Source organism: Protomyctophum parallelum, assembly GCF_964188405.1.
Source record: "Protomyctophum parallelum genome assembly, chromosome: 9".
Lineage (NCBI taxonomy): Eukaryota > Metazoa > Chordata > Actinopteri > Myctophiformes > Myctophidae > Protomyctophum > Protomyctophum parallelum.
This window is the reverse complement of record NC_139706.1, coordinates 42,663,376-42,688,969: the sequence shown is the minus strand read 5'-3', so window position 1 is coordinate 42,688,969 and position 25,594 is coordinate 42,663,376. Positions and strand designations below refer to the sequence as shown.

Sequence of the window (25,594 nt, the reverse complement as noted above, 5' to 3'; positions counted from 1 at the left end):
AGTGCTGATGTGTTTTAATGTGTTACATTATAGTGTGAATAGGATCAGCATACAGATGTCTGCTGCATCATACAGACAGACCAGTGGGGTGCAGATGTCTGCATGGGACCACTCATACAGACAGACCAGTGGGTTGCAGCTGCCTGCAGCAACCAGGGGCTGGGAAAAGTACTCGCATTTCTTACTCCAGTAAAAAGTATCAATAATGAAGGAATACTGTGTTAAGTAAAAGTCCGGAATTCAATATGTACTTGATTACAGTACTTGAGTAAATGTAATTAGTTTACACCATTGCCTACAACTATTCTTCTTTTACGTTATATTAAATTCAAGCTAAAAACCTGCTCATTGCTGCCTTTTATCGCAATACTTTTGCACTATAATTTCAGCTTTATTGTTATTTTATCACATGTCTATTATTATGAATTTATATATGTATTTATGATATATTTATTTTGCTCTGTATCTTGGTGTATTAATGCTTATAGTTTTATGTAGTTGGAATTACCTCGCTGAAATGTGCTGGACACATAAATGTGCCATGCCATGTGTACAGTGTGTGTGTGATACAGTACATGTACATACCTTATCCTCCCACTCTTTCAGCAGTGTGCTCAGCTCTCCCTGCTTGGCGTATGCCCGTGGTGTGTGAGATACATGTACATACCTTATCCTCCCACTCTTTCAGCAGTGTGCTCAGCTCTCCCTGCTTGGCGTATGCCCGTGGTGTGTGTGAGATACATGTACATACCTTATCCTCCCACTCTTTCAGCAGTGTGCTCAGCTCTCCCTGCTTGGCGTATGCCCGTGGTGTGTGTGATACATGTACATACTACATACCTTATCCTCCCACTCTTTCAGCAGTGTGCTCAGCTCTCCCTGCTTGGCGTATGCCCGTGGTGTGGCGCCCTGGCTGTTGGTCTGCAGGGGGTTGGCACCTGCGCACGTACATGCACACACGTGTACACGCACACACGCACACACACACACACACACACACACACACACACACACACACACACGATATTGTCCATATTAGATATTATGAGTGATCCTCAATCTATAGAAGAAGGAGAATACCAGCACTCACGGAGTAGTCCTTTAACCCATTCTGACCTGAGATCAGATTCTACAAATGTATTCTACATCCTGACAGTTTTCTGAAAAAGCTATGTTTCTATGTCAGTCGTTCTTGAATTTAAAAAAAATAGCAGACCTACAAGCTTGTAGATCTGCTATTTTTCAATAGCTAAAGCATAGCATAATGCTAACTCTGGGTTCCCGCCCAAAATGGGTTAAGGTACTTTATTGTTTCATCTTAAATGGGAAAGGTATGCTGCAAGCAGCAACACAACGAGCGCGTTTCGGCCAAGGGCCTTCGTCAGCGTTGTATTTACAACATGTGTGTGTGTGATACATGTACATACCTTGTCCACCCACTCTTTCAACAGTGTGTTAAGCTCTCCCTCTTTGGTGTACACCCATGGTGTGGCTGTCTGCAGGTGGTTGGCACATGCACATGCACACGCACACACGCACACACACCGCGGGCCCTTGGCCGAAACGCGTTCATTGTGTTGCTGCTTGCAGCATGTATACCTTTCCCATTTAAGATGAAACAATAAAGTGCCTTAAAGGACTACTCCTTGAGTGCTGGTATTCTCCTTCTTTTAAAGTGTTTCCTTACCGTGCACCCGTTAAAATGTTCCAAGAGATTGAGACAGTTGGAGTTGTGCGTGTTTCCTTCTTTTCTAAATGATCCTCAACCATTGCGCCATGGGGGACCCACATTTCATACCCCCAGTCATAGACCCCCAGTCTAATGCTGTGAAATCATCATAGTGTTAATTTAACTGCAGGGAACCAAATGGTGGCCCAACGTTGAGGACGACTGATATACACAACAAACACAGCCCCAGTAGGACGGATGGGACGTCTGGCTAGGTGTGAGAGGTCGCAGTTCAGGGGTCAGTCAGGCTAACTGCAGCCAAGCAGGGGGCTTATATATCTATCTGCAACGTGTGCCGTGTGTTACACACTCTGACACACACACACACACACACACACACACACACACACACACACACACACACACACACACACACACACAAGCGCACGGCAGGGCGGGGGACATTGTAACACACTGATGCACACTGCAGCACAGCAGGACGCTCAGAACGTCGATGCAGGAAGTGGTTTCTATGAAGGCTTTATCATTCAACGGACTCTCTGTGAGGGGTGAAAAACAGCACAATGCCAACGCGTGTGTGTGGGGGGTGGGGACGGGACAGGACAGAGGTTTAGGGTTGTCAGTGAGGGTGGTTAGCAGTGCCTTCTGCCCTGAAGAGGGAAGAGGGCAGGAACCTTCAACCCAGAAACACAGAGACTTGCGTGCCTCCACACAGGACCAGCTCATGATGGTTTGTTTGATTGTTTCATAGCATTATTTTAACTCAACTAGTGGGATGCCAGATTGATGTACTTTTCTCCCTTCTCAGGAATGTAGTATAAAAATTAACAAATAAAAATAAAATACATATACCGGTACCCTATAGTACAGATACTTCAACAAATAATTACTTAAGTACAGGTGGAGGTTGCAGATGCAGATCACTCACTGGTTATTGAAAGATTCAGGATATAAAAAGTGTATACACTATTCTATGTATTCTATTTATATAGTTTGTAAAAACTGGCCTGTTATAAGGGCAGACACTGACTAATATAAATATCAAAACATATTTATGCCATTTGTACTTCAAACTAGAACATTTTTGAGAGAGCTAGTGCGCACGCATGCGTGCGTACGTGTGTGAGAGAGACAGAGAGAGACAGATCAATATAGCTACATTTCTTTGCAAGCGTTGACCGTGGAGACTAATAATCGTTGTGATTATCGATGAACTCCTAAATGTTGCGTCCTGCTCACAAAGCTATTGATCCGAGTGACAACACAAATGCTCCCAAAATGTGAAGGAGAAAAAGCAATAATCCAACACACACACACACTTGTGAGCGACGTGCGCACACCTTGGACATAATAAATAGCGTCATTTAGAGCTTTAATATCAGTCCAACCCTCTGGGCCACTGGACTTTATAAAGGGATCAACAGTCTCCCTCCATCTCTCTTACTCACGCATGCACGCGCACACGCACACGCGCACACACACACACACACACACACACACACACACACACACACACACACACACACAGTCCTTTAGTTATGCCTATTAGGAGACCCACCGTCCTCCTTCCTCTCTGTCTTTCAGTGCAGCTGGTGGGAGAAGACCCCTGCTGTGTGTGTGTGTGTGTGTGTGTGTGTGTGTGTGTGTGTGTGTGTGTGTGTGTGTGTGTGTGCAGCATGCCTTTCTTAATGGAACTGCATACAATTATGAATGTACAGTACAGTACATATATACAGTATAGATAAAATACACTTGTGTTAATTTTTCATCTTATGGGTCATTCTTTTCAGTCTGTGTTAAATTAACACTCAACTTTATTGTGTGTGTGTGTGTGTGTGTGTGTGTGTGTGTGTGTGTGTGTGTGTGTGGTGTGTGTGTGTGTCTCTCTCTCTGGCAACCCGCTGCCACCCACGGCTCTGTCCATTACTCAACCCCGTGGCCTCCAAGGGGCCTCCACAGGGCCTGGGGAGCGGGTAGAGAGCCTCCCCAGGCAGGGTGAGGGACTGTGGGCAGGCGGAAGCCTGAGGGTGACCATGGAGACTGTGATGGATGGAGATGTGTGTCCAGTGCTGGCCAAGGCCAAAAGAACGAGCGTGGATAGACAAAATAATGGACCATACATACTGACACACTCTTACACAGTATGAGTGTAAAAACACACACACACACACACACACACACACACACACACACACACACACACACACACACACACACACACACACACACACACACACACAGAGTTCTTAAGCAGTGTGTGTGTACTGTGCATTATGTATTATTACGTTTCTATGATAGAGGGGTGTGATGGAGAGATTGGGCAGAGATGGAGAGGAGATGATGAGAGGAACAAAATAAATGGAGAGGAGAGACATTTAACAAAATAACAACAAAGAGATCTTATATAAAATATGTGTGCTGGTTGCATTATTTATGAATGCAACCAGAACTTTGACCGACACACACACACACACACACACACACACACACACACACACACACACACACACACACACACACACACACACACACACACACACACACACACACCGTCATGCATTCGGAGGGCGACTCTGAAATGTTCACGATTTTGTCGTGATTGGTCATGATCGTGGCGCCTACCCGTCGCCCCGGCAACGAGGACCTCCGTCTTTTAATATGATTGGCTTAAAACCAAATGCCTCTGCTTTGTGAAATGTCGTACCTCTTTAATTCAAAAGATGCGTGTGCAGAACACTTGATTCGGTTAGGTGAGGGTGATTTGTTTACGCATGCAGAGAGCTGCGAGATCAGAGACAGACGCAGCTACTCTGCAAAGATGTGCAATCCATCATAAACACAAACAAGGCATTATTACTAGTGTGTGTCTGTGTGTTTACATGGGCTAGTTCTGGGCTTAAAAAGTGAATATATATATATATATATATATATATATATATATATATATATATATATATATATACATATATATATATCGGCACAAACAAGGGACTAAATTATTTTCGCTCCTATGCCACCAAAATGTGGAACGCCCTACCAACAGTCATTAAGACATGTGAATCCCTTGACTCCTTCAAAACCGCTCTCAAAGGGCACCTACGGATGGCTGCAATTCGAAACTGGCCTCTTAGTACAGTCTCTGGAGGGGGGTCTCCTGCACCCCCCGGAAATATACTTCTAATCAGTGTTTTCTTATTGGAAGAAATGTGCTGAAAATGATGAGCTATGATAAAAAGTTGTCAAAATGTCCCACCTACCTCAAAACCCCCTTTTTGGTATATGGCTCTGGCGAAATTGTGTAAAGGCAAATATGAATTCACTAAAATTACATAAATAGACATGGTAGTCTGAAATTGGTCATGAAGTATCTTGACACATAGGGGTAAGTAGCAGAACAGGATTTGGGGGGTTGCTACCATTATATTCTTAAATATGACCCACATCATCCTCAAAAAGACAAAAGAATATGGTGTCCGCTTGGCTAATAACAACAAAGATGGTTATTTTCCAACACATTATGGTGAGTATCACTGCCTCACTTGTATATAGAAAACTTCCCATATCCCTAAGCTTCAATTTGAGCCCAAGATAACCTTTCTATCTTGTAAATTAGTCTTTCTGTAGCCAAAATTCTGAACTATACCTCAAATCGGTGAAAATTGTATATTTAGTCAGTATCAGCTATACATTTGGAATAAATGAATGAATGACTGAGTTTGAACTGACTCCACATCATGGAATATTTCTTACTTGAATAAGCTATGTTAAAAAGTTTGCAAAGTGTCCCATCTACCATTTTTATGCAAATGAGTGCCTCCATTATCAAAATAATCGATTTTCACTATATCTCAGCCAATATTGCACTTAAATGAACAAATAAGGTGTCTAGACCTATGTTTTGAGGGTCAAGGATCTCAGTGAAACTATTCTTAAAGTGACCACATGTGCCCGTGGCATGCTGGTGTACAAATCAGTGCCGATTAAATATCTATCTCGTCGGCTTCTTGTCCATGCTCTCCAGACAGTGTCAAGGAGATCAACCAGTGAGGTTGGTAGGACTGCACCGCAGGACACACTGGATTAAAAAACTCAACCACCCCTGTCCTTCATCATAGGGTTTTGGTTTTTCCAAAAAAGCTTCATCAGCTCGCTTGTATAAGGCAACACGGTGGTTCTCTTCAGAGCAGAGTAGCATGGAGCAAGACGAGCCAGGTCAACTTTAGATTTAGAAATGAGTTTGTCATCTGCCCCCACCACTCTTTCACTGAAGACTCACAATTCAAATAGCTCTAGCCAAGCCATGTGGCTCATCGGTCAGGAGCCTAACAAGTACACTCCCTGGCATTACTAGTATGTCGCAGGGACCCTTTGGTACAGTATTACCCAGCTGGGGATCGAACCCCTGACCATCCAGTCTCAGGGTGGACGCTGAGCTGTTGATGATATCCAGGGCCTCTTACGGGTGTGTAACTCTAGAGTGTAAAAAATGGAACCAAATGGACCTGTAAGCCTTGCGGAGCCATGAGGCCCATAGGGCAGGAGCCTATCTCCCGTTTCTGTAGTGGGAGGCAGCTTGATGTACAAGTACACCCCCTGGACATGGCACTAGTATGTAGCAGGGACTTAACCCAATCCAACCCTTGATGCTGAGTACCAAGCAGGGACAAGCAGGGAGGTACTGGGTTCCATTTTTCAGAGTCTTTGGTATGACCCAGCCGGGGATCGAACCCCGACCTCCCAGGCTCAAGGCAAATGCTCTGACCACAAGGCCACTGAGCTGTTGATATCCAGGGCCCCTTACGGGTGTGCAACTCTGAATGTACAAATGGAACTGTAAGGGTTATGGGGGTCCTTGAAATGTGCCTTGTGCTACACTATATAGAACAGATCCTTAATTAGTATAGTTGGAGCAATTAATCTGTCTGCTGTATGGACAGAGTTGCGAGTCTTCAGTATGGTAAATGGTGGATTTATAAAGCGCTTTTATCCAAGGCGCTTTACATAGATTGTGCATTACATTCACCCATTCACACACACATTCATACACTGATGGCAGCGGAAACCATGCAAGGCACCAAACTGCACACCAGGAGCCGTTAGGGGTTCAGGGTCTTGCTCAAGGAGGACACTTCGACACTAACTCTGGGGGAGCCCGGGTTTGAACTGGCAACTTTTGGTTACCATCCAGCCACTCTACCCCTGAGCCACCGCCGCCCCAGTGGACGTCACCCGTGCCAAGTTGCTGTGGATAATGGTGGGTTAAAGTTGACCTGGCTCGTCTTCCTCCATGCTACTCTGCTCTGAAGAGAACCATCGTGTTGCCCGATAGCTGATGTAGCTGATGAAGCTATTGTGGAAAAACCAAAACCATATTAAGGGCAGAGATGGTTGAAAATCCTTGTCATTGGAGACCATGGACAAGCAGACAAAGAAGACTGATGAGTTCTATGAACACGATGACTCATTCATGTGACTGTGCATTTTGTCCTTTATGGTGCAGGCTAGGGTGGTCACTGTTTGTACACTGTTGCTTACATTTTTGCCTTTGAATGTGTACAGGAATAGGATGGAATACTGTTACAGGATTGTGTGAATGTTTGAATTTTGTACTGCATATTGCAGGCCATTCTATAGTCTAGTGTGTATATTGCCGTATACTATTGTTCATACTATAAGGATGTTTTTAGTTTGTGATGTTATTCTACAGTATATTCTAAATTATAAAGCTTGCTTAAAAACACAGCACCTGTCTAGATGTTATATGCAATATTGGTATCTCTTACGTATAAATGTGACTTTATTGTAATGTAACTGATTTGTACACTAGCATGCCACGGGCACATGTGGTCACTTTAAGAATAGGTTAACTGAGACCCTCAAAACATAGGTCTAGACACCTTATTTGTTCATTTAAGTGCAATATAGATATAGTGAAAATCGATTGTCTTAATAATGGTGACACTCATTTGCATAAAAATGGTAGATTGGACACTTTGCCAACTTGCAAAGTTGGCAAAGTTGCCAACTATAACATACCGTAGCTTATTCAAGTAAGAAATATTCCATAATGTGGAGTCAGTTCAAACTCAGTTATTAATTCAAAATGTATAGCTGATACTGACTGAATATACAATGTTCACCGATTTGAGGTATAGTATATACCAAAGGGTCCCTTTGGTACATACTAGTCATGCCAGGGAGTGTACTTGTTAGGCTCCTGCCCTATGAGCCACATGGCTTGGCTAGAGCTATAGAGCTATTTGAATTGTGAGTCTTCAGTGAAAGAGTGGTGGGGGCAGATGACAAACTCATTTCTAAATCTAAAGTTGACCTGGCTCGTCTTCCTCCATGCTACTCTGCTCTGAAGAGAACCACCGTGTTGCCTTATACAAGCGAGCTGATGAAGCTTTTTTGGAAAAACCAAAACCCTATGATGAAGGACAGGGGTGGTTGAGTTTTTTAATCCAGTGTGTCCTGCGGTGCAGTCCTACCAACCTCACTGGTTGATCTCCTTGACACTGTCTGGAGAGCATGGACAAGAAGCCGACGAGATAGATATTTAATCGGCACTGATTTGTACACCAGCATGCCACGGGCACATGTGGTCACAAGTAGTAGTTTCACTGAGATCCTTGACCCTCAAAACATAGGTCTAGACACCTTATTTGTTCATTTAAGTGCAATATTGGCTGAGATATAGTGAAAATCGATTATTTTGATAATGGAGGCACTCATTTGCATAAAAATGGTAGATGGGACACTTTGCAAACTTTTTAACATAGCTTATTCAAGTAAGAAATATTCCATGATGTGGAGTCAGTTCAAACTCAGTCATTCATTCATTTATTCCAAATGTATAGCTGATACTGACTAAATATACAATTTTCACCGATTTGAGGTATAGTTCAGAATTTTGGCTACAGAAAGACTAATTTACAAGATAGAAAGGTTATCTTGGGCTCAAATTGAAGCTTAGGGATATGGGAAGTTTTCTATATACAAGTGAGGCAGTGATACTCACCATAATGTGTTGGAAAATAACCATCTTTGTTGTTATTAGTCAAGCGGACACCATATTATTTTGTGTTTTTGAGGATGATGTGGGTCATATTTAAGAATATAATGGTAGCAACCCGCCAAATCCTGTTCTGCTACTTATCCCTATGTGTCAAGATACTTCATGACCAATTTCAGACTACCATGTCTATTTATGTCATTTTAGTGAATTAATATTTGCCTTTACACAATTTCGCCAGAGCCATATACCAAAAAGGGGGTTTTGAGGTAGATGGGACATTTTGACAACTTTTTATCATAGCTCATCATTTTCAGCACATTTTTTCCAATAAGAAAACATTGATTAGAAGTATATTTCCGGGGGGTGCAGGAGACCCCCCTCCAGAGACTAGACTATCTGTAAAATCTGAATCGCCCCCCCCCCCCCATTTTCCCTCACTGTATATTGTATCTTTTCCCTTTTTTGCTTCCCATATGATGAATTCCTGTTCTGTACTTTAGCTACATAGAAATGTCTATTTGTATGTCTCTAAATGTCTGTATGTCTTTAAATGTTTTGATGAATTGAACAATGTGGACCCTGTTGTAAACAAGTGTAATGCTTAATTGGGTCGTCCACTCACAGTTGACAGTCTTTGTATTGAGTTTGTGCTTAAAATGTACTGTAAATTCTACAAACTGTTAATAAATATTTCAATCAATCAATCAATATATATATATATACATACATACATACATACATACAAACACACACACACATACACACACAAAGTAGTAGTACAATTGCCCCTCACAAACCCTAAACTTAAGTTGACCGGGGGCCCCAGGGCTCTGTACTAGGTCTGTACTACGTAGGTCTGCTTCCCTCTACACCAAATCTATTTCCCGAAAATAGAAGGTCTGCAAACTCACAATGCTTGTACAACTGCTATTTGTCACCCCAGAGTATGTAGGGATGCTAGTGTTCATGTGGTTACATCATGTTTTAGAAAGCAAAAACCAAAACAAATCTGTTAAAAAAAGAGACGTGATTAAAATACAAATAGATCAATATGCGTATGAATGTTTGAAATCATTGTAAACGATGATCTAACGGTGCCAGCGCAGTAATAAACTATTAAAACAAGCCTATGAATCACACGCGCCCTGCGGGCAGAGCGTCTGTCCATCTGCTTAAACAACCCGGGTCTAGTTGAACTCTGACCCCGGCTGGCCTGTGCACAACATGCCCTTGGGGTATGGCCACAGGAAGTGTGAGCAGGCTTTCGTGCGTGTGTGTGTGTGTGTGTGTGTAGTGTGCGTGGCTGCGTGCGTGTGTGCATGTGATTGTATGTGTGCAACTGTGCATGCATGCATGCATGCATGACATGTGCTGGTGTGCTTGGGTCAATGACAGGTGCGAGTAAATTGTGGTTGAACGGAAATGCATGTGAACGATCAATTTCTAATGAGCTTTGTGATAGAGGTTGAGGAGGGGGGGGGGGGGCAGAGACGTCCCGCCTGAAGCACAGTGGAGAGACCAGCCAATGAAATCCAACCATTGTGTTAAGGTGGGCCGTGAGGATATTGCAAGTGTCCCCCAAATAATTGCGAAAACACAAAGATTTCTATCACAAATGTAAAAAAAAGAATTATGAAAAAAATAAATGTTGTCATGTAATTTTTTCTTCTGGGGGCGCTGATAAATGGTAAATGGTGCATTTATATAGCGGCGCTTTACATAGATTGTGCATTACATTCACCCATTCATACACCGATTGCGGCGGAAGCCATGCAAGGTACTAACCAGCACATCGGGAGCAATTTGGGGTTCAGTGTCTTGCCCAAGGACACTTCGACATGTAGACAGGAGGAGCCGGGATTTGAACCGCCGAATGTGGATCATTGGACGACCTGCTATACCTTCTGAGCCACAGTCGCCCTGATAGCCGAGTAGTTAAAGTGTGTACCACATGGGCTATGATGCTAGTCCTGGGTTCGATTCCCGAGCCAGACGGATCTTTGCTGCATGTCACTTACACTGTATATACAGTATACACTAGACCGGTGGCCCGGCTGTAGAACACTCAGTCGGTAACGCTGAAAGTAGGAGATCCATGCCCCACCCGGCTATGCAATACCCGTTGTACCCGTGTCAGAGTACCCGTTCCACCCATCTGTCTGTGTCCCTTTTATGCCAAAATATGGAGTGTTGTGATGTCAGAACAGGTCAGCTCCATATATGGAGCATGGGCAGGGGCCCTGTCCAGAGGCCTTTTGTGGCGGTTCTGGATAACCATGGGTTCGACCGACTTGACACCGGGCACTGCACTCCCTGTGGAGGTGTCGAATTTGAAGTCAGTGGAGCGAACGGTTATCGAGTTACGTGCATTACAGCCGTACACATGTACGTACAGACAGAGACGTGATGCATTTATAGATAGATATAGGTTTTCTTTGTGATACCAATAAATATGAACTAAAAACTATACTAAGTTAGTTCCATTGATCCAAGCCAGAACACAATGAATTTAATCAAACATGCTCTGAAAATGCACATTCAAGTGGTTTTGATAACCACTGGCGTATAGACGCCTTAACAGACGACGTCACACTGATAAGCAACAGCATGCGAGCGCATACCGGCAGCACAAGAACCCTGCCTCTCATAAGATGCAATGGTTTTACTAACCACGGTTTCGGTGGTCACTGCTTCACCGAAAACTGGACTATGAATGGGCCTTAAGTGTCCTACCTCACCCTGTGGTCGAAATGTCAGTGTAGGGACTCGGAGACCACCTCCAAACCCTGCAGGTGATACTACAGTAGCTATATTGTATTAACATTTAACAACCATTAACTAACATACAGATTGGTTCAAATAGTGTTTAATTCATTACAATGAGTCCCGGATTAAAGCTGTAAAACGTTACCAAGTATTTTTCTTTGTATCGTGGAAAAAAGCTTTTGTGGAAATCCATGCCTGGAAAGCTCTTCTTTGCATCTTGGCATCTAAGGATGTTACAGGATGTGATGCAATTATATAGTCTAGTCTGTCCAATAAGGAAATGACAAATGTATCTGGTGTCCACATACTGAATGAAGATATTTGCGAGCTGTAGAAGGTAATAGTGTGCAACAAACTATATCAATGTAATAGATTTTCCTTTTTTTTTTAAACTAGCTCATCCACAAGCTTGTAAAGATCAGCTATTTTTGCAACGCTATACCAAGGTCTAGGATTGTCTGAATGTGCTTTCACAAACACACACACTTGTGTTTTATGTGATTATTTAGATGTATGAGGATTTTGGTGCAGGAAAACAATATATCTGTACCCATACAAGAGCTTATTGTGCTATATATGCAAAACTATCCTACACCTGGCACACACCGATATTACACAACTCATCATGTTTACTGTTGTTTTTGCATTCTGTATATTAGAAAACATGCTGTTTCCAGTGTAATTTTGTCATCTTTGTTTATTTTATGAGGCCGGATTTCAGCAACACTCCCAGAAACTTTTTTTTTGTTGATGTTCTTTTTTTTAAACCTACGACCTATGGACCGTGTTGCGATGTGGACACGTTACATTACCACCTCACTTGCACTGCATGCCCGTTAAAGCCCTTAGTGTGGTTACTTATGACCTTCTGAAATCCACTTAACCCATAAAAAACAAGAAAGCATTTGTGTCATTCAAGAATGTGGCCATATTTTATGCCTTGGCTATTCACAAATAGCAGATCTACAAGCTTTTAACTTAAATCTTTGCTTTTGGGGGGGTCCCTGGAACAAAATATTTGAATATGGGGGTCGACGGAGAATTACATATCCTTTTAGGGGACCTTGACATGAAAAGGTTGGAGAACGACCGACATAGAAACATACAGTTTTTTATTTTCTTTGCAGAGGCCATTGTAGAATCAGCCTCAGGTCTATGAATGGCTTAAGAGTGTGTGGTTACGTACCGGCGTCCAGCAGCATGCGTACGGTGCGCTGGTCATCAGCCAGCGTGGCGTAGTGGAGGGGCGTGCAACCACGGAAACCAGCCCTGCTGCTTAACCTGCTGCTGAATTCATCCTCTCTGGACGCCAGCACTGGTGGACAGACAGAGAGAGGACACATTACTTTGGTTACTTGTCCAGAATGTTCACGTATGTTTTGTTATTTTGTTCATTATTATTATTTTGTATTTTTGCTTGTCCACAAACGCTGATTGTGTTGTTTAGACAGATTCTTTTTTTTTCTTTGCACTTGTACGTACTCTACGTACGATACATTTTTACCTTGTTTATTGACTAGCTTTCGTGTCATTTATTCCCTGATCTTACACTTTGTAACTAACTCACTGTGGACAAGAGTGCCAAAATATGTTCCCATCTAGCATGTTGAAATTTAACACATGCATTTATTATTGATTATACTTTCTGTATGTCTCTGCTATGCCTCCTGCATCCTGGCCAAAACACATGCCACTCAGTTTACACACAGTCACTCGCAGGATCACAATGGAATGAAAGCTCTCCAGATTTTGGTACAAAATAAATGTACAAATCGTCTGTGCGGGTGGAAACCTCATTTGTCCGAAACATTTCAGGATTAAAAAATATTTTTTAGCAGATACAAGCTCAAAATGAATCGCTTTGGGGGGTGTTTTGAGGTTGCAGATCTGCTAATATTGATACTTTTGTGTGACGCACGTAGGGCATTAATTTCCAAGAAAAAAAAACACAACACTTTAGAAATATGGAGATGACAGATGAGGTTTCTGCCCGACAGTAACAAAACATATGAATAATTCTCAATTGTTCATGTATATACATTTTTTCAATCCATCCATCCCGTCGCCTACATGTTCCTGTTTCCACCCTCTCTTCTCTCCCAACCCTGTCTCCCTTCTTCTGTTTCTTTCCGCTGTCCTCCCTCCATCACTCCTTCCTGCCCTTCCTACATCCATCCCTACCCTGACACGCTATGCAGTGTGTGTGTGTGTGTGTGTGTGTGTGTGTGTGTGTGTGTGGCCGTCTGGGCGGGATAATCACAGCTAACCCAATAAAGCGTCACACAGGCCCTCCCAGCCCATCCATCAGTGTGCGTCTGGGAAACGCTTCCCCGCACCGCGGCGGGCCCACTCGGGCCCAAACCTGACAGCCATATAAATGTCTGCAATATACATACCCCATATAAATATGTCTGTACAAAACCTACACAGGGTGGGGTTCACATGTGTGTGTGTGTGTGCATGCACATGTTTCTTTGTGCACCCCGTGCGTGTTCATCAGTGTGTGCGTGCGTGTAGCTGCACAGGAAAACAAATGAGAAAAAAGCGCTGCACACTTCATAAATAAATAAATAAACAGAAACAAATAATACGGAATAAATGAAACGTACTATGCAAATATTTATGCAAATTGTAATGTCTGAAAATGTCAGCTTCTACAGTGAGGATTCATCTACCGACTGGCACGCGTTGCACGCATGCATACATGCGCACGCATACACACACGCGCGCGCACACACACACACGTGGGTAAGCATGCACATGGAAACACAGACACATACCTTCCAGAGAGTGGATGCCGTTTTCGCGGGAGGTGTCATATACGTTGTTGAAGTGGTCTCCTGCATTGGGGTCTGCACCAGCTTCTAGTAGAACCTTCACCGCACTGCACGTGCACACACACACACACACACACACACACAAACACACACAGATATCAGCTTGCCTGGCATTGCCAGGGTTATATTATACGTGTCATTAAGTGGGTGAAATAGTCTTTTCTTTCTGTCCGGCCTGACGTCACACAAGCAGCGATTTCAACTGTTGCCTAACAATGCCGTCGGGCATGTCCATCATCTTCCTCTCCATATGGGGGAATATTGTCAAGAGACAACTTGAACTTCATATAATAATAGATCATAGAAATCGTGAATGTAGTTCATTCATAATAACTGTGGAAATAAAGAAAGTTCAGGTCCTTGACCGGCATCGACTATAGCGTGGCGAGTCAGTCACGTTTCCATGGACACGCACACACCACCACCACGCGCCCACCTCCCTCCTTCTCTCACCCCACTTCCTCCTGCTCTGTCGTGCGAGCACTACGCGCGTGCGTGTCTTATAGCATGTACATATGTGTGTATACACTGTGTTGGGGCAGGGGTCTGGCCAGCTTCCGGAGTTGGGGTGGTGGTGTGTGTGTGTGTGTGTGTGTGTGTGTGTGTCTGTAGCCCTTCAGTGGAGCGCACAATTAGAACAAACACCAAGTACCTCGGCAACACCACTCACTGTGACTCTGACCACATTCCAGGTACCATCCCTCCGTCTACAGAACACACACTTAACATTAGCTGGCCTTAACATTAGCATTGGCATTGACATTGAGTCACACACACATAAGTCAACATCTGTCTATACAGACAGACAGAAAGACACAACGTGAGCGGCTGGCAGTGGTGTAAATAACTACGTATATTTTGATTATTCGGCCATTTGAAAATAGATTTTTGTATCTCACACACACACACACACACTTTGAACTTGTGGAATGGGATATTCTGCACAATGAGTACATTTACTTTTAGTGGGGCAGTCATGAAACACAGGGCTGCATCAGACAATGAGCGTCCATCTCCATTAACCAGTCACTTTCAGCAGACTGCTAGATGAGAGGAGGAAATGGGCTTCCAGTGTCTAAAGCAGTACATGAGTCATTATAGGGAAATGTCTCGTACTCTTCCCAACCCTCTATGCTTCACCATGTACTGATGCGGTGCAGTTAAGTTTGTCAAGTAAAACTATGACAAACTGTGTTCGTCGACTACCTATTTTCACTGACGAAAACTAAATAGAAATGAAATAAAAACCAAGCTGTGATGAGTCAAATTAAGTCTAAATAGATTCACAATTTCGTCAACAAATACAAATGTGACTAAAATGTTAGGGAGGGAGTTGTGGAGAAGAGATCCAGTAGAACTAAAAGATAAGTTATTGTATGTTTGGTTGCGCTCTGAAAATATCATATCTACATTACAACATGAGCTTGTAGATCGGCAATTTTCAGCATGCAACCAATTGTAAAATAAGCCTTTACGACTCCATCAAGGCTCGCCACAGTACATTGTTGTCGACAAAAATCAACTGTAGATTTAGCTGAATACTTGTAAACTAGACCAAAACGAAAACATTTCAGATGACTGAATGACTAAATTAATTTCAAAAGTCTATGACTAAAACTAAATCAAATTGTGCTGTCAAAATAAACATTGCTGTGGCGACCGTTGTTCAAGAATCAAGACAGTTTATCATTTATCACTTCTCACTAGGCCCGTCACGACTATGAAAATGTACTTGACATTTGATTGCCATACAAATAATTGTGAACAGCAATGTAATCATTGTGTTTTTGGCATTAAACATTGGAATATGAATAAGAATTACATTTAATTTCTAAATCAAAACCCTCCACAGGGCAGAACTAAAATATGTTATAAATAAATGATTTTATTTAACCCAATCCAAGCCAAGGAACGACAGGTTACGTTTTAAGCACTATTACCCCCTGTGCCAGGACGTAATTTTGCGTCAAAAAAAAGGGGAAAAAAATTGTATTGTGTTTTAAATAATTTTATACTTTCAAACATTGGCTCGCATTGGATTGGATCTATTGGATTCCTAGAAAGCGCAATAAGGAACAACCTTGTATACAGATACAAACAAACAATATATACACTGTGCAGTATTAACAAATAGACACTCTAAACTAGGATTCATTATGTTTCAGAATGCATATCGTTGCTTATTGTTGTGTTTATTGTTCATCATGACTAACAACCCCAGCGGCTTTGAGGCACCCCCCCAATCACTTTGCCATTCAATTAATTGATACAATGGAATTGTTTAACTGTTGTACCCATTCCTTTATTAATTAATTCATATTTATGTATATTTATTTATGTGTATTTTACACTCTCTGGAGTTACAAATGGATAAATGAACACTGAGGATTTGACTGTGTACGAGGTCTAAGAGAGAAGGTCCTTTGTGTCTGGACCTTGCAGAGAGGGTGTGTGTGTGTGTGTGTGTGTGTGTGTGGGGGGGGGGGGGATCAGTGACCCACAAAGAGCTCTGTTCTCATCCTCTGCAAGCACTTTTACAAACATGGTTCCCGCTTTCACTAAAGGTTCCTAAACAGTGGGTCGGGACCCATTTGTGAGCCGCGAGTAAATACACCTTTATGTTTTTGTTTCCTAATTCCTATTTCCTACATATGTTAGTTTTTTAGAATTTTACAAAAATTCTCTCACACACACACGCACACACACCCACACATACACACCCACACACCTTCTCTCTTAGACCTCGTACACAGTTAAATCCTCAGTGTTCATTTATTTGTAAATCCAGAGTGTAAAGTTACAAATAAATAAATAATAATCATGAATTAGAGGGGGGAAATACTTTTATTAAGTAGTGAAAATAGCCGATGGAAGTGTTGTGAGCTTGTAGATCGGCTATTTCCAATAGTTTGGGTCCTGGAGAAAGATCAAATTCCTCTTTTGGGTTTGGAGCTAAAACCTTTGGGAAACACTGCTCTAAAGGCACACACACGCACACACTTGCAAAACAGTGCGTGCACACATAAACACGGATGCACACACATAAACACGCATGCACACACATATAGACGCATGCACACAGATAAACACGCACGGTCTCACGCATAACACAATTAATACACGCACGCGCACACACCGAGGGGTGTGTGTGGGAGGGCCGGCGAGCCGGCCGGGATGGGGTTAAACGACGCCGGAAAGGTAAACAAAGTGAGAGACAAAGAGAGGAAGGCTGCGGAGAGAAGGATGAGCGCCTGAAAGGAGGGAAGGAGGCAGATAAAAAGATGAAAGGAAGAGGATTTAATTACACAGACTGATGAGCTGCGATAAACAGTTTATAGTTTTACTAATCAACTGTTGATCAAGTGGATAACTTTGTTTAGGACGAGAGAGAGAGAGAGAGAGAGAGAGAGAGAGAGAGAGAGAGAGAGAGAGAGAGAGAGAGAGAGAGAGAGAGACCAGCCAAACTAATTTGCGGCTAAACGCAGCGTGTAACGAAGTTAGACAGATTCTTCAGAGAGGATTCGGCCCCAAAAGTTTACATCCTCGCAAACATTACAACATCATTATCTGATTCACTTCAAAACCATTATCTGGTGTTAAAATGAAATCACTTCACTGAAAGCAAACAGAGTTGTTGGCATTTCATCATCATGTGTGCAGCAACTCCCACTGACAAGTGTTGCCAGCACTGTGTCAGTGAAGGTCTCTATAAGGCCAAGTTGAAGTGAATGGGCAAGTTGAAAAACGTTGCAAAACGTTAACCAAGGACCTCCACATTGACCCCCATCTGAAAGGGTTTTGTGCAAAGGAACCCCAGAAGAGAAGATTTGTGTTTCAAGCAGGGGGGCAGTCAGCCAGATATTTCGTGAAGCCTCATTTGAAATCGGTAGTTCATATAATGGCCTGTTGTGGCGCTGGACCGGACCCAAAAAGCCCCATAGCTCCATAGAGGCCCATGTATTTTGGCCCAACTTCACCTAGACTGTATTACCTTAATAAACATGGTCATGAATACTTTCTTCTTCCAGTCACTAGTTTAAAGTCTCATTTCTAATGTCATAATATTCTTTTTGGAAAATTATGGTCCCATTAATTAAAAAAATGACCATAAAGAAAAAAACCCATCGCGTATGTTCTGAGGGGCGTGGCTACCATTACAGTCTATGATCGGGATTCCCCTCCCACTCGAGTCAAAATAAAAACCAACGGAGAAGAAGGGGGGAAGTCCCGCCTCGTTGTCTGGGCAGCCAATGACCAGCTGGTATACAAAACGGAGCCAGCCAATGGCCAGCTGGTACCAAAGATGGCGACTTACATCAGGAATTAGCATATTATTACAGGCTTCATTTTACGTTCATGTTAGACCCGGGGAACGCTTTGTCCATATTTTTTACAGTCTATGGTTTCAAGACACTTTCACACAAGTTAAAAGATAGTACAAGCTTGCAGCACGACACAATGTGACTTGCTGTGAACTTGTATATCTGCTATTGAATACCGTCCGAATGTATAAAATATATATATTGGAATTTATTTCCTTTAGAGGATAGCCCCTTGAGATGTATAATCTCGTTTTAGAGGGGGTCCTCATATGGATGGAGTTAACATTACTGTGACGCTATATTAACTAATTTTGTTGGGGACCCCCTGGAAGAGGGAAGATATCGAACACAAATGGCAGCTGAGCATGGCGAGGTATAAATACGACCCTTGATCAGCCCAAGAGGAGATAAAGAGGAGGAGCTGTTATCAGAAATGATTAGAATCGGGTGAGCTTGGGAGGAGTCATCAGGTAGATTGGAGATAAGTGATAGATAAGTGAGGGAGGAGATCGTTATCTGGCGTGGTCTTCCCTCATGAACTTACAATGTTCCAACTACAGTTTATTTAGAGGGTAAATGTGTGCATTTTAGCATTTTTACTTTTAGACCGTCTTTAAAACTCTAAACAGCACTCCACAGAACTACAGCAGCGCTTTCTACAGGCTCTGGGCTACATATATACAGTAGTACCAGCCAGGGTGTCCCTGAAGAACGTCTGAAGCCTAAATGATTTAATCAAGCTTGTTAAATGTACACCTGCAGTTTAAAGTTTACCAACAACATTTGGCTGGTGTCGATTTCCCATCCTGCCCCGGGGCAACGGCGGGGGGGGGGGGGGGGGGGGGGGAGCAGCCACTTCCGTTCCCCTGGTCAGAGGGACACCTGAGCTGAGCTGACCGGCCCGGTCTATCTGACCACCTGTCCCAGACACTAGCCCTCACTTGACCCCGCTCACCTGTCCCACACCTGGGGTCAGTGAGCACCACCTTTAACCACTCAAACAAACCCTTATATAAATCGTTGAACGGCGTCCCTCAGGGTTCCAACTATGCTAGGCCCCCTCCTGATGTTGTCCCTCTATGCCAAATCTCTTCAACGAGGGATCAAAATGAAATCAGGAGAAAGGAGCCCATGAAGACCTTCTTTTCAGCTCGAGTTCCAGTTCCAATTGCATTACTTCAAATGTCTTGTTAATTATGTATCCTGTAAGAGAAGTCTCTCTCTTTATAGGATGAAATTGGTATCCTGGCCTGAAAACACATGTGCTGTTTACTAAATACCTGGAGAGACGAGGAGTCGGTTACTGAACGAACACTTGGAATGTAGAGCTACAGTATTTAACACTTATTTTAACACTTGCAGTGCCTAAGTGAAAGTGCTCGTCAGATCTACATTTGACTGAGTTTGATGCATAAACATAATTGCATACTGTCAAAAAGGATAAATCGCAAACAACGCTTGAGAGCGTACTGCATCTCTCTCCATTGTGGTCCTTTAACGGTTTCTGAAAGCGCCTACATTATTTGGTCAAACGTTCTTGATCTCACCAATTTACCTCCCAGACAGCCATGTGTGACACAGTGTGACAGGATTGTATCCAGAATACTGCCCATACCCAGAGCTATTCTCCATCCATTTATCCAGGATCATCCCCGTATCAAGCTCATAATCCCACTCCACATGCTTAATGTATGCCCCGTCGCACGGTGATGCCGTGCGCCGCAAATAGCAGACCTACAAGATCGCATCACATATCGCAGAAGCAATGTGTGAGCTTGTAGGTCTGCTAAATGATCATACGACAAAGTATTCATCGGGGTACAGCCGCACTCTCGCTCTCCACAGGAAAAACATTATTCACGTCCTCTCTCTTCTTCCCAACGAGACTCACCCCGCCCTCCACACCACCCCAGGGAGTCGCTCGGCTGGCCAGTCGGAACGGTCAACAGGCGTCACACTCGGCTGAGTGTTCATTGTGCACGTGAATGTGTGGAGGGAGGGACGGAGAGGGAAGATGGAGATGGGTATTGTTGTGTAAGAGAGTGTCAACAGTGGGCCGAGCCCTGCGCCTCCCCAGACCTAGCTCTACATCAAAGTTAAGCAAACACACACCCCTAATTCTCTCTCTCTCTCACACGCACGCACGCACGCACGCACGCACGCATGCACGCACGCACGCTAATTTGATTTATGGTAGGACTCATTTGCGTAACTGTAAATGTAAGTGGAGGAGCAGGGCATTCTCTTTCTTTAGCATTTTCAGCGCTTCCGTTAAGGGGCAAGAATTAATAAATCGAATCGTCACAATAATCAATAACTCAATAACATAATCGACTAATAATCTATCCCCATTTTGGCCATCCTTATAGGCAAAAGTCTCAAACAATAACAAAATTGCCAATCTGCTCCTGTCTATAGTCTATAGCCTCTATGCAGCCCTAATGGTTGGTGTGCACCAACAGAGACTGCCTTGTTGGTAAACCATCATGTCTGAGAGCTCAGAGGTTCGATTCCCGCCCCGCCTACAGCCAACTATTGTCACATGATTGTGGAACAAAATCACGTTGAGCCCCCGCCATCCGTCCGCTCACTGAAAGTCACCATGTATAACAGCGTCAGCTAAACACCTAAAATGTGTAATGCAATAGAAAATGTATAATGCAATATAAAAACGGCGCTGCGGTTTGAATCCCCTACTTCTCCTGACACATTCATCAGGAAAACAGAAATGCACGAGGTGAGAATCATTCAGCACAGAGACAGCCAGCCAGCCGCTGGTGACACGGCACCAACGGGCTGGAGCTCCTTCATGACTTATGGTTCCATAGCTTTTCACTTATCGCCAGCAAATAAAGTTGTGTGTGACTGAGTAATAGACAGTTGGCCTGCAAGATATTTGGTATAAATTTGAGAGAAACGGCTCTGTTTGTGTGTGTGTGTGTGTGTGTGTGTGTGTGTGCACGTGCATGAGAGAGAGTGTGTGTGAGTGATGTGCGTGGACCGGTGTTCTGTCTTCCCTGCAGCAGTGAGGGCTCACTGGGGGTTTGGAGAACACAAGAGTGTCACTGCCTCGCTGAGTTATAGCACTCATAATACACACACACACACACACACACACACACACACACATACACACACCACTGGAGCATTGACACGTACATGCCGAGAATGCATTTGGGTGCACACATGCACCACAAAACACACACACGCACGGTCTCACACACACGTGCAGTCACACACGCATACACATTCACACACGCACACGCACACACACACACACACACACAGGCTATAATTCAACTTTGAACTACACACAAGGTACACATATCCGTCAAACATCAGCAGACAATATGAACACACAGTCTGAGGCTGAGTCAATGACCACACGGCCTTGATAATATTAAGGTGAACGTCTAGACGGTGAGAGAGATGTTTATAGGAGGATGGCTTGTGTCACAATAAAACCATGTAAAACCAAGATCACGCTAATAAAAATAAATTAAAAAGAGGGGATGGGTTAGCTATTTAGAAATCATTGAGCATTATCTTCATATATACACGGTGCTATATTGTCAACGACACATTCATTCTGTGTGTGTGTGTGTGTGTGTGTGTGTGTGTGTGTGTGTGTGTGTGTGTGCGCGTGTGCGTGAACGTGTGCGTGCGTGCGTGCTTCAGATTCGGATTAATGAATGGGCGTTTGTATAGATTTTTCACAGATCATGTCCCCAGATTTCAGCTCCTAGGAGCTCCTGGACAACACTGAAGCCACTTGCAGGGTCCTGGTGAAGTATCCTAAAAGCCTATATAAAGAAAAGCCAACCCCGTCTCTCCAAATTGGATTTGGCCCTGGCTTCACCTCGACTCCAGCCTCGGCCCCTCTGTGTTGTGTGTTCTGGGGGCCATGAGGCTAATTAGATTTGTTGGATGGAGGGATGGGATGGAGGGTAAAGACCGTCTGTCAGCCTGAAAGACACACTTTGCACTTCAGAGAGCCAGCGTAGCGACCGTCCGGCGGCTGGGCGGGGTTCAGACAGGCCGGGCCGACCAACGTTCTTGCACATTAATGCACACAAAGAGACAAGGGAGTTGAAGGGACCAAAAGTTGAAATGGTATTTTTGACGCAACAAGTCCGGTGAGATTATTTTATTGGCCATTATTATTTAACGCAAATGTGCACACCGTCAACTCGCACTCGCAGCCAGTCGCCGGATGACATTTTGGGGCGTAGTTGTACAAGAGGTCACATTTTCGTTGTCCATTCTTTGGTGCTTCAGACAATTTCTGTGCAACACACGCTGTGTAGTAAAGGCTGCAGGATACTCCAAAAAAAGAATATTTTAAGTCTATAATCAAGCCATCCAGGGTCCTGGTGAATCATGACGATAAAACCTATGATTCTGTGGGGTAAAAATGTCATTTATTAAATATATAGTATATAATTGAATTGCAATTGTTGAAGAATTAGGCTTAACGCACACTCTCTCTCACAATTCTCTCTCTCTCTCTCTATTTTATTGTGTCTATAATCAACAAAATGCCATATATAGACAACTACAGCATAATGCCAACTCTCCAACCCCTAAACCTAACCTCGAAATGCCTAATAATAACCCCAACCAGAATCGTTTCCGAATTGTAAACCTAAATAAAAAAACATTTTCTTTTCTTCTGAGGACCAAGGAAATTGTCCTCACAATGTCCATTTATCAAATTCCACTAGTGGGGACATTTGGCAGCCTCAAGTATAGCGATACCAGTACGAATGAACGAACGCGAGTGCACACACACACACACACACACACACACACACACACACACACACACACACACACACACACACACACACACACACACACACACACACACACACACACACACACACACACACACACACACACACACACACACACACACACACACACACACACACACACACACACACACACACACACACACACACACACACACACACACACACACACACACACACACACACACACACACACACCTGTGCTGTTTGTTCATAGCAGCCACCATGAGAGCGGTCCAGCCCAGGCGGTGTCGGTGGTTGGGGTCTACGCTCTCCTTCACCAGCCTGATGGGGGGGGGGGGGGGGAACAAAACATTGCGTGTGATTAGGAGTTAATATCACATGTTTAACAGCGTGAACACTAGCCTCCCTATTCTGTCTGGGCATGTCATTATAGCACGCCGATATACCACAAAAATAGCCAGTCTACAGGCTGTAGATGGGCTATCTTCAGTGTAAAGATGTGGTGTTGCGGGGGAGGACATTAAAAAACATCTGACCCCTCTGAAGTGAGTGGTGCTGTACTGTACTGTCCTCCTCCTTGGCGTGTGTGTGTGTGTGTGTGTGTGTGTGTGTGTGTGTGTGTGTGTGTGTGTGTGTGTGTGTGTGTGTGTGTGCGTGTGTGTGTGTGTGTGTGCGTGCGTGTGTGTGTCGCTGATCAACAGTGCCATCTTCCGTGCTCATAAACACAGACGTGCTCATACATACACACACACATACACACACACACAAAGTCACGTAATAGGAGTGGCTAGCACCACTCAAAATCGACATCACTTCATGTCAATCACGTTTGCACACTGCCGCCGAAGGTTTTTTTCGGACCAGTGTCGATTTTATCCGTTTTCCGCAGCCTACTACTTTTGGGTCTGCAAAACGCAGCGAAAAGCAGCAGTGTGCCAAAAACATGTCTCTGACCGAATTGTTTTCGGCACACTAGCATAAACATATACAGTAAAAAGAAAATCCTACGTGATAATTGACTTTAAATTATCACAGACGATTTGACTGTGTAGCTCGTTTCCTGCAAAGCGAACACATGGCCACTGGCCAGTAGTCACATGACAACTACTTCACTTTATATGTGTCTGTAAACCAGGTGTGTGTTCAATTCAGTGCCTACGGGCATAGAGACCAGGCTTGATACAGTGTCTGATATACTGTCCGTGCATACACTATTACACACATGCCGGTCCGTCTGTCCTGGGTTGAAGCAGACAGACACAGCGAGTGTTTACAGTCAACAGAGGCCTCGGGGGGGGGGGTCTGTCTGAAACTGAACCCAGATCAGAATTTAGGGATGCAACAGTTAATTAAAATAAACGATTAAATCGATTATTAAAATAAAATAAAATAAAACTGATGATTGAAAAATGTATAATCAATCTCTAACTGGGGAATGTCATTAAGAAAAGTACATTTAAAAAAAGTCTTAAATTGTTAAAATAGCCAATCTATATGTTCTTTTTCAACTTAAAACTAACATGATCAAATGTAGCGCAAAGTAGGCATCTCATTTATGAGCGTGCGTGCGGGTATGCGTGCGTGTGTCTCACAGAACCATTGTTTACTTGTCCTTGTTCAAAAGTCTGAGCGACCTGGTAAAAGAAAGTTTTTGCCCTTGAGGCTTTTGGGGCCGCTGGAACAATGGCTTGCAAAAAGAAAGATCTGAGCGTAGATTTCTGACCCTTACGGGTCCAATTGGTTCCATTTGTCCACTCCCAGAGTAAAACCGACACTGGGGATTTTTTTTACAGACTCACTTCAGGTGTCACCGGAGGAGAAGTGGCTCTGTGACAGCTGCCAGGGGGTCCCCAGTAAAAACAAGAGCTCTGTAGCGTCTGGTCCGACACTCCTCTGCCACCATAACACACCGAAGCCGAGCACTTAACACATCTGTGTCCGTCTCTGTGGATGAGTGCCCCCTCACCTTGACCATCTGCTGCACCCCGACCCCGTCAGGTAACACAACACCACGACACCAACGCAGACGCACTCTGATACGCAGAGATGTCAGTGTGAGGCCCTCTGTCTCAGTGACTCACATGCACCTATGGCTGTGTGTGTGTGTGTGTGTGTGTGTGTGTGTGTGTGTGTGTGTGTGTGTGTGTGTGTGTGTGTGTGTGTGTGTGTGTGTGTGTGTGTGT

The 25,594-nt window shown here is 43.7% G+C and overlaps 1 protein-coding gene across 1 annotated transcript in view; it reads right to left on the bottom strand.

Moving 5' to 3' along the window:
* clpb (ClpB family mitochondrial disaggregase) overlaps window positions 1-25,594 on the bottom strand; it is a 51,219-nt gene that overhangs the window by 21,148 nt on the left and 4,477 nt on the right. The window contains exons 3-6 of the mRNA XM_083773437.1: window positions 23,646-23,732; window positions 14,255-14,358; window positions 12,661-12,789; window positions 841-938 (exon numbers count right to left, since the gene is read on the bottom strand). Coding sequence (XP_083629563.1) covers window positions 841-938; window positions 12,661-12,789; window positions 14,255-14,358; window positions 23,646-23,732 — 418 coding nt within the window. The remainder of the gene's footprint in view (window positions 1-840; window positions 939-12,660; window positions 12,790-14,254; window positions 14,359-23,645; window positions 23,733-25,594) is intronic.